Source organism: Buceros rhinoceros, unplaced genomic scaffold, assembly GCF_000710305.1.
Source record: "Buceros rhinoceros silvestris isolate BGI_N320 unplaced genomic scaffold, ASM71030v1 scaffold41515, whole genome shotgun sequence".
NCBI lineage: Eukaryota > Metazoa > Chordata > Aves > Bucerotiformes > Bucerotidae > Buceros > Buceros rhinoceros.
This window is the reverse complement of record NW_010414112.1, coordinates 1-10,145: the sequence shown is the minus strand read 5'-3', so window position 1 is coordinate 10,145 and position 10,145 is coordinate 1. Positions and strand designations below refer to the sequence as shown.

General features: G+C 43.2%; 1 protein-coding gene across 1 annotated transcript; it reads left to right on the top strand.

Annotated features, from left to right (window-relative positions):
• The first annotated feature begins 237 nt into the window (after positions 1-237).
• Positions 238-9,698, top strand: RNF20 (ring finger protein 20, E3 ubiquitin protein ligase). The gene is made up of 14 exons (XM_010136992.1): positions 238-425; positions 560-727; positions 846-993; positions 1,154-1,336; positions 2,583-2,701; positions 3,539-3,685; positions 3,871-3,948; positions 4,258-4,377; positions 5,650-5,829; positions 6,011-6,146; positions 6,606-6,727; positions 6,959-7,356; positions 7,936-8,053; positions 9,534-9,698. Exons 1-14 carry the CDS (start codon positions 297-299, stop codon positions 9,696-9,698), a joined length of 2,211 nt encoding a protein of 736 aa, XP_010135294.1. The 5' UTR covers positions 238-296.
• The last annotated feature ends 447 nt before the right edge of the window (positions 9,699-10,145 follow it).

Below are 10,145 nucleotides of genomic sequence, written 5' to 3'. Positions count from 1 at the left end.
TGCTTCCATTTTAACGTTACAAAGCAGTGGATTTTTTTCTCATCAACTTTCTGTTTGCAGTGCTTATCCTGGTGGTGTCTTTTAAGACTTAATGTTTCACAAAAAGTATTTTCCAAAACCTTTTAGTTATATGGTTTGTGCTGTGTTATGTGTCTTGATACCATGATGGATCAGTATGTTAAAAAACTCTAAAGTGAGTTCATTGTGTGGGTGTGTGTTTGCTGGTTTTCTAAGCAGTGTTCTTTAATGTTCAGGAAGATCTTTGAGAAGGCAGTAGTCTGTGTGCTTCAGCCACCATGTCTGGAGTTGGCAACAAACGGTCAGCTGGAGAGCCTGGCCCTTCGGCACCTCCAGAGAAGAAAGCGGGAGTTGAAGATTCAGGGACCACAGTGGAGACCATTAAGCTTGGTGGCGTTTCTTCAACAGTATGTCTTCCTTGCACCCTCACTCAACCTCTTGCTTTTTTCCATCTGGAAACAAAAATATTTTTCTGCCTTTTGTATGAGCCCAGTGATCTCTGGTTTGTGTGCATTGTGCCCTGACTTGTGCTTCTGCACAGGAGGAGATGGACATCCGGACCCTACAGACCAAGAACCGGAAACTAGCAGAGATGCTGGACCAGCGGCAAGCCATTGAAGATGAGCTACGGGAGCACATTGAGAAGCTGGAGCGTCGACAGGCCACTGATGATGCCTCTCTGCTGATCATCAATCGATACTGGAATCAGGTTAGTAACACGCTTTGTTATTTTCTGTACACTATTTTCTCGTCTCTTCTCCTGTTCCACTGCACTCTTTTTAACTCACATCCATTCTTTGTCTTGTCTTGCCTGTCCCGTCATTCAGTTTGATGAAAATATCCGCATCATCCTTAAGCGCTTCGACTTTGAACAAGGTCTTGGAGACCTTTTGTCTGAAAGAAAAGCGCTGGTGGTACCAGAACCTGAACCAGACTCGGACAGTAATCAGGAGCGCAAAGATGAAAGGGAACGGGGTGAGACACCTGGCTGGGGACAGTGGAAAAGATGAATTTCAGCTGTGGACAGTGTTGAGGTCCTTTTCTGAAGGGTGACAGAGGGCCTCTGATAGTGAAGACTAGCAATAGGTGAACTGCCAGAGCACATCTACTTTCTCATACCTCTTTCTGTTGCCAGGTGAAGGACCGGAGCCAGCATTCTCCTTTCTAGCCACTCTAGCCAGCAGCACAAGTGAGGAGATAGAATCTCAGCTGCAGGAGCGTGTAGAGTCTTCCCGCCGTGCTGTTGCCCAGATTGTGATGATTTATGACAAGCTGCAGGAGAAAGTCGATGTGCTATCCCACAAGCTGAATAGTGGAGGTATGACCAAGGTGGCTGATCTGTGGCTGAAACTCAAGAATCCTCATCTACCCTCAGTTTAGACATGATTCTGCATTGTAAGCGTTGAGGCCTAGACTTTCTCTTGCTCAGTTATTTTCCAAAATAAACTATTTTATCTTTCCGAACTCAAAACCAAAACCTCTGATAAAGACTAGTACTATATGCTAGTATAGTACTAGAATGTATTATAAGTGCCTCTAAATTTGAATGCTGAGAACTCTGCATGTATTGGGCTAAGGAAAGGCTTGTTTCTGACACCAGTGTGTTCATGTCCCTGAGAATTTGGAGGTTACAGTTGAACCTTATTGCCCAGCCGTCCTCAGCCACCGCATGAAAGGCCTCAAGCTTACAAGTGAAGAAGTTAAATCAGTATTGCAAACTGATGTGGGACTCCTCACTTTTGCATTTCAGCAAAAGATGTTCGAATAACCTCTATTTCCATGGAGTTTTGAGCAAAAACGGTAGCCATTTAATGTTGTCGTATGCCTAGTGTAGCTGTCAGTTTTGAACACAAAGCAGAGTTCCACAGAAAAAAGCCAAATGACTAGCTTCTGAAAATTAATGTAGCAGGTTCAATTTACACTCAGGTGATGCTCTGAAAAAAATTGTTAGCTTAAGGTTAGAATTTTAATCTGTGGAATGAAAATTTAAGTGGAATATCAACTCACCCTTGATTTGCCTCCTGTCCACGCGTTCTATATGCTCTGATTGAGAAGCTCTGGCAAATCTAGCACTGACGTAGCAAACCATTGCTGTCCTTAGCTGGCGTTCTTAAGCTCTGCAGTAGCATTGGCATCCCTGTGATGTGTGTGAGCCTGTACTCAGCTGCTGTACTTGTCATCTGGTATGTTAGCTCAAGCCACCTGTTTCAGCAGGTTTGCACGTGAATTTGATCTGCATTAGGGTGTCTCTGAGTTATAAGGGCAAGTTCTGTGTAGCTGATACTGGCACAATTGGAACAACCTCTGACATCAGAGGATAGTAACTGACCATCGGAATTGAGTAGCATGTTAAACTGCAGGGACTTATGCTTAGTAAATGCAAATCAAAGCTCTGTGTGGCTGGAGATAAGACCCTTGCCAACCACCAGCTGGAGAGGTACAGTAAGCAGAATTTAAAACCAGAAGTTTCCTTGTTTGTTGTCTTTTTTCTGTCTTTGCTGTTTTAGAATTAAGCAATCTTCCTTGATTTCTGTTCATTTTCTTTTCTTTTATGCATTTTTCAGATATTTCTTTGATGGAAGAAGCAGTCCTGGAGCTTAATACCTACCTCTCACATGAAAATGCCAGGCTGCAGGAGCTGGCTGATGTTCTTCAGGAGAAGCACCGAATCATGTCTCAGGAGGTATAAGGAGAGAGACAGAAATCTGCTTTGGGCTCCTGCTTAGATAATTTGTGGTTACCATAGTTCGGAAAGCAGGTTACTGCCTTGAAAGAGAGGAGCAACATGATTTGAAAGTTGCCTTCTAGACAGGGGTTGTGCAAAGGCTTGTGGTTTGAAGAACTGTATGTAGATTTCTGGGTAATTTGGATTGATTTACTTGTTACATCACTGAAGGAGAGAGTATAGCCAAACCAGTGAATGGATTTAATTTAATTTTAAAAGAAAGCAGAGTAGAGGAAGTGGCAAGGGATGCTAAGGTGGTTGTGTAAACATCTGAGATACTTGACATCACTGTCATTTCATATTCCTTTGTTTCTCTGCATCATGTATGAAAGGGTAATGACATTAATTACGACACAATGATATTAATTAAAGATGATCCGAGTCATTAAGAGATTCACGTAACTGGCAGCATTGGTTTCAGTTCCTTTAAAATTTTTATTAATGCAGACCATGAAGCACTTCAGTGGTCTGTAGAATAGGTGAACATATGGATTGAGAAGATTTAAAAAAAACCCAAACCTTTGAATAAGCTGAGGTGGGTTCCTTGGTACTCTGATATTACTGGCTTCTTGCTTTCTTCCCACTTCCAGTTTTGTGTTATTTTCATTACTGTGTTTGTATTTGGCCAGTGTATAATACAGGACAGTTCACTGAGTAGTCTGTCATCACAGCAAAAGTTGGGTGGAAAGCACATGTATTCAGGCTATGATGAATAAGAGAAAAATTAATATTGAGCGGTTTCAGAACATGTTGATTCTATTCAATCTGCTGGCTGAAACACTCTTCTGATTGCAGTTCTCCAAGCTGCAAGAGAGGGTGGAGACAGCAGAATCTCGGGTGTCTGTTCTGGAGACTATGATTGATGACCTTCAATGGGATATTGACAAGATACGCAAGAGGGAGCAGAGGCTCAACCGGCACTTAGCGGATGTTTTGGAACGAGTAAGCACCGTCCTCTTTGCCAGGAAACCAGAGAATTTGGTGTAGTTTTGAGATGTGTGACATCATCTTGTAATTTGCAGTGAGAAGTGAGAATCTGTAGTGTACAGTCTTTGGGCTTGAATATGCTCTGTCGGTAGTCATAGCACCTATTTGGGTATTGATGAAATATGTTGCCTTTTTTGCAGGTAAATTCCAAAGGCTACAAGGTGTATGGAGCTGGGAGTAGCCTCTATGGAGGCACAATCACGATTAATGCCCGCAAGGTAATGCCAGGGGCTTGGTTGTGGGCAGAGGGAAGAATAAAGTCAAGGAGAGCTTGTGTGTAGAGCCACAGATTGGAACAGAATTTAGATCCCTTCTTTGCCACCAATCTGTGTGACTCTGGGCAAGTGTTTCATCTGTGTTTGTTTCCTGCTTACGGAACAGACCTGACGGAAGTAGACTCTATCTCACTTGGTAATGCTATCTGAGTGTTCTATCTGTAGTATCTGTTACTATATAAACAGTTACTTAATTAGTACCCTCAGTAGATATATTACGAACAGGATTTACAAGCAGTTTATCCCCAACAGTTTGAAGAGATGAACGCAGAGCTGGAAGAGAATAAAGAGCTTGCTGGGAATCGCCTCAATGAGTTGGAGGAACTACGCCAGGATCTTGAGCAAGTAACAACACAGAATGAAAAACTCAAGGTGACAAATCTCTACCTATTTGAGGATGAAAGTGTTTTGTGTGGCTGGTTGCCCTGTGTCTTGCTGAACTGTGTCTCCAGAAAGCCTCATTCATACTGTTCTGTTCCATGCTTGCTCTTTCGCTGGGTTATGTTATGTACAATTCAGAAAGTCTGCGTGACCAGCACTGGCAGTTCAATGCATTGGTGACACCGTGTGGTCATCTTTGGAAATTGTAGGGGATTCTTATTTCCTGTTTTCCATTCTGGTCTGTTCAGTGCATTTAATGATGTCTAGTTAAAACTAATTTCACTTCTTTACAAATATTGACCCTTCTTCCACCTTGTCCTTATACCATGCAAGTGGAACCAGTGAACTGAAAAAACTGGGGAACTTCTGTGGTAGAGCTCGACTCTTGAAAGAGTCGATGAACTTTAATCATTCCCACTGTGGTAGAATGGATAGATAGGAAACAGTGTATGAATTTCTTTTGGTTTGAAGGAGGTATCTCAAAAAGCTGTGACTGTAGTCATAGATAAGTGTATGTAGAGAATAATTGAAATTTTATCTTAGAGATCAATAGATTTGTTATCCTGTTATGTCTGAGCTGATAACTGAAATTTCACAGATGGGATTCCAGAAACTTTCCTGAGGCACTTCTAATTTCTGTTTATCCACATGAGTGTTTTTCGAAAGAAAGACTATTTGGTTCACAACCCTCTTTTTCTCTTACTTAGTGTTAAGCTGTGTGTGTGTACATATGTGTCTGTTTCACTGCTGGTAGTCACAATCATTTGCTAACTTTTTTTGGTAAGAGAAATTCAGTTTCTCTACCTCTGCTTTCTCTCACTTCTCTTCCTTTCAGTCCTTGCGTCTGTTACTGAGAGAAAGCTAACATAATGCCTACTCACACGTGTATTTTCTCTAATTTGATATCATACTCTTCTCCGTGTCCATCTTTATTGATTTAGGTGATTATAGTTTTACAGTAAATCCACTGAAAAGGTGTGTCATGATATTCAAGCTCATATCTTTGAGGGAAACTATTGCAGAACCTGAGAATCAAAAACTTATCAGAACTGTGAGAGAAACAGCCTAGTACATATAGAGAAAGCACAGACTTTTAAAACTGATACTGAAGCATATCCCTTGCGTCTGCTTCACAGCAGTTGTTATTAAAATTCTGCTTTTGTCTTGTGGCAGCTTGGTTCACTGTTCTCCTACCTTGCAAAATTAGATACCGAAGACAAGGAGGTAATTTTTCTTTGTGGCATTTTCTTGTGTCCTGACTAGATTGAGCTGCGGCGAGCAGTGGAAGAGGCTGTGAAGGAGACCCCAGAATATCGGTGCATGCAGTCCCAGTTTTCAGTTCTCTATAATGAGAGTCTCCAGCTGAAGGCACACCTTGATGAGGCCCGCACTCTGCTTCATGGCACCCGCACCACACACCAACGTCAGGTGGAACTAATCGAGGTAGCACCTCTCCTCCATCAGACTAGGGAACATTGTTTTCCCAGTGACCATCACTGCTGGGTTCTGAATGTCTCTGGGAATGCTTAGGAAATTTATCTTCCTGTTTTGGTATGTTATGTGGATGAAGTGAGAGGTACTCCAGGGTCACAGCACCAAGTTCTGTCCCCTTCTTACTCCTCAGAGAGATGAGGTCAGCCTTCACAAGAAACTACGCACAGAGGTGATTCAGCTTGAAGACACCCTGGCACAAGTCCGCAAGGAGTATGAGATGTTGAGGATAGAGTTTGAACAGACACTTGCTGCCAATGAACAAGCAGGTATGGAGGTTTTTTTCAAACAACTCCCCTTATCCCTCAATGCCCATTAGAGGCTTCGCTGCAGTAAAACACTTGGTTTGATTCTTTGTTACTGTTAAATACTTGTTCTGGCAAATCTCTTTCTCAAAAAACAAAGCTCTTTGTGTGTTTTATGGGACAAAGTTGTTTCTAAAGTAGCATTAAAATAGAGATTTTTAGGTAGCATGACACATTTCCCTTAGGAACATGGGACAAAAAGTAAAGTTAAGGGGAAATTAGAACTGAGAATTTACAAGGAGTTATGGTTGCCTGTAAAAGTCACATGACTGTTTTCTGCAGATGTGTTGGATTGCTCTATTGTGTGGGGAGAATGACATTAGTCTTATTTTGGTTGTTTGTCATTTAGCTTGTTCTCCACCAAAGTCCTACAGGAGGTTGGCAAAAGTGTGGTTTGTTACAGTTGTGTTTCCATTTCCATAGGCCCGATTAATCGGGAAATGCGTCATCTCATCAGCAGCCTCCAAAATCACAACCACCAGCTGAAGGGAGAGGTGTTAAGATACAAACGCAAACTGAGAGAGGCCCAATCCGACTTGAGCAAGGTATCAAAGCAGGAAATGCCGGAAATGAGGAGGAAGTGCTTCCACTTACCAAATGGTCTTCCTTTGTAGCTGTAGCCCTTTGTAGTGCTCTTTGGAAAAGTAGTAGCAGCTATGGAGGGGGCAGGCAAGTGTGGATGTGGGAATACCAGGGAAAGGGCATAAAGTAGATTTCTGGCTCAGAGCTCAGTGGTTTGTTTTCTCCTGTGTCTTCTTTCTTGCTATTCCAAATAGATACGTTCTCGCAGTGGTAGTGCTCTCTTACAGTCCCAGTCCAGCACTGAAGACACAAAGGAAGAACCTCCAGAGATCAAACAGGAACCTGATGATCCTTCTGCCCAAGTGTCTGTCCCCAGGGCTGCTTCTGAAGATGTTAGTGAAATGAAGGCCAGACGAGATGAAGAGGAACGAGAGCGAGAGAGGCGGGAGAGGGAGCGGGAACGAGAGAAGGAAAAGGAGAAAGAGAGGGAGCGAGAGAAAGAGAAAGAAAAGGAAAAGGAACGAGAGCGGGAAAAGCAGAAGCAAAAGGAATCCGAGAAGGAGAGAGAGTCCAAAGAGAAGGAGAAAGGGAAGCATGAAGATGGAAGAAAGAAGGAGGCTGAAGTGATCAAGCAGCTGAAGGCTGAGCTGAAGTAAGTTGTTGTCCCTCCCTTTCTTGCTTTACAATTGCCAAAACTGGCGAGTTTGTGTGAGATGACTTGCAGCTTGCTGTTACGAAATTGGCTTCACTGAAGTGAGAGATTTCTGTCACCTCCTGTATCTGACTGTGATTTGGGCAATGTAGTAAGATTCCTTCTATGACACCGTAAAGTGTGAATTACCAAACAGATACTTCATGGTGTGAACATTTAGTTGTTGCTGTTGTATCAATTTGTGTACAATTTGTTATAGCAATTGTGTAACAATTATGTCTTCGCTGTCTTGGATTAGCACCAAAGCAGAGATGAATAGTTGGTGGCTTACTATTAGTGTACGTGTTTCTTCCCCATCTCTCTTGACATTTCAAACCATGTGCCTCAACATCTTTCTTTTCAGCCTCCAGCCTGTAGTCCTTGGCTATTTTACGTTACCAGTGTCAGATGAGGCGAGGGTGACTCCCTATGCATGCCGTGTGGGAGAGGGAGAGAATATTGCTCTGACTCTCGTGCTAGATATTTAACAGTGCAGCTTTTCTGCTGTGTTCTCACAGTGGTCTGTCTCCCTGTCTCCAGGAAGGCCCAGGAGAGCCAGAAGGAGATGAAGCTCTTGCTAGATATGTACCGCTCTGCCCCTAAAGAGCAGAGAGACAAAGTACAGCTGATGGCAGCTGAGAAGAAGGCAAAAGCTGAGGTAAAGCTCATTTCTCCCCCCTTTTTCTCTTTAGCATGTTACTTAAAACTTCTTTTCAGACCTAAACTGAGTTTGTTTTGTCTTCAAAACTGGAAATTGTTCCTCTTCTTATTTTGGTCACTTAGAAAAGAGATTGGAATGCTCTGGATGTGAACAGGGAGATTTTGGGCTGTCCTCCTCTGAGAAGGGATGATCCCATTGTCCGTGCTGAGGGACACTGCTCATGCTTTCTCAGTTGCAGATTTAACCAGTAGTGAAGCTGAGCATGTGTGCCAGAGACACGTGCACACAGAGGACACTGACACACCAATCAGGCTGCCACAGACAAGGTGCTGCCTTCAACAACGTGTATTTATAGGACTCAAAACGTAAGCATGAACAGACAAGTCACCTTCCTCCTTCAGCTGCTAGAGATGGAACGTCACTAGTGCAGGCACATGCACAAAGATGTCTTGGTTCACAAGCATGCACACATGCATTCACAGACTCCTCAAGTACCATATGGCCCTTCTGTCTGTCTGACACCCCTGTGATCCTGGGCCCTCTTATTTTGTTTACATATGGGTCTCACCTGTTGCTAGCACTTACTCCATGCAGTACACAGACACATGGATTAGAGAGTTAGATTACACAGAGATAGTTAAGAAAATATTAAATAAGATGCAAGAAGATAGGACATGCTGTGGTGATCATGCTCAGGGCTGAGCCAGACAAGTGTGTCCTGACTACCCACAATTTAGACGTGATTTTATCCCTTTTGCTGTCGAAGCCCACTTTGTTCATCCTTGCTCTCCCTTCCTCTGCACGTGTCTCCTGAGTTTGTATGGTTGAATCGATTCCCAAAGCCCTCCCAGTCCAGGATCCACCCCTGGTTTACAGTCTTACCAGTTGCAAACTCCAGATTGATCTTCCTCAGAAGTGCTGTCCGTAGTTTGTTGGTAGCCTATCAGCTCTTGTGACTGGGGAAATTGGTTTATTGTCTTTGTCTCTATGTTTGTTTTGTCAGGTCTGTGGCTCTGTATTTTGTTTCTGGTTTCTTCCTTCCCAACCACTCACCCCTGCCCCCTGTAGCTTTCAAGTTGACAGGGTCCTCAGTCAGATTACCTTGCTGGAATAAGTGTGCTCGTAGTCACCGATGCTCTTGCCAGTTAGTGTGACTGACCAGGTTTGGCCGTCCTGCAATGGTGTCTGTCCATATATCCTTACTTATACAACTGCAAGAGTCTATTGTTCCTAATCCTTTGGGAGATGCTATGGAATATTCAAAGGTTTTGAAATCAAGATCTTGGCCTTGCAGCCCATATTAGCTGTCCATCTGCCAGTAATACACTGTCTTGTCAAGATAAGGTGGGTTATCTTTTCCCTTGCTTTGAAGGCAGTTTCTTCAGAGTTTCAGAGAATTGTGGGAAAAGTGGGCTCTTAATAATGTTTAGGCCACATTCTTTTGTTTAGTGTCGCTTCTGTTTTGTCCTTGCTGTAGCTGGAAGAACTGAGGCAGAGGGTGAAAGAATTGGAAGACAAGGAGAAAAAGGAGAGTAAAAAGATGGCTGATGAGGATGCCCTTCGCAAGATCCGAGCAGTGGAGGAACAAATTGAGTACTTACAGAAGAAACTAGCCATGGCTAAGCAGGTGAGAAGTTTCTGATGAGTTCTGCCTTGTCTGGAGCACCTAGGAAGGAATTTGTTTCGGGTTACAGCTGGGAAGATTACCGGAGAGAAGGAATTTCTGTCTCTCTCTATGCCAGAGATGTGAGATTTGTCCCTGTTTATCAAAGGGGTAAAAAACCCAACCATCAAAAAAAAAAAAAATGACCAAAAAAATCCCACAACACCAGGGCATCACAAAGCACGTGGCAGGGGGTGGTGGGGAATGTTTGTTTGTGGCCTAGGTGGAGAGCACAGGGGAGAGATGCCTGGATTAGCCTTTAGGGGAGAAGGTTACAATTTCTTTTGAAAAGTATTACCTGCACATATAGTTCATATAGTTAATACATGTGCATGGTACCATGACATACCTTCTTCCACAAAGTAGGGCTTAGTCTCATGCTAAGAGAGCAGGACCACCTGTTAAGGGTCGAGGGACCGAGGCAAT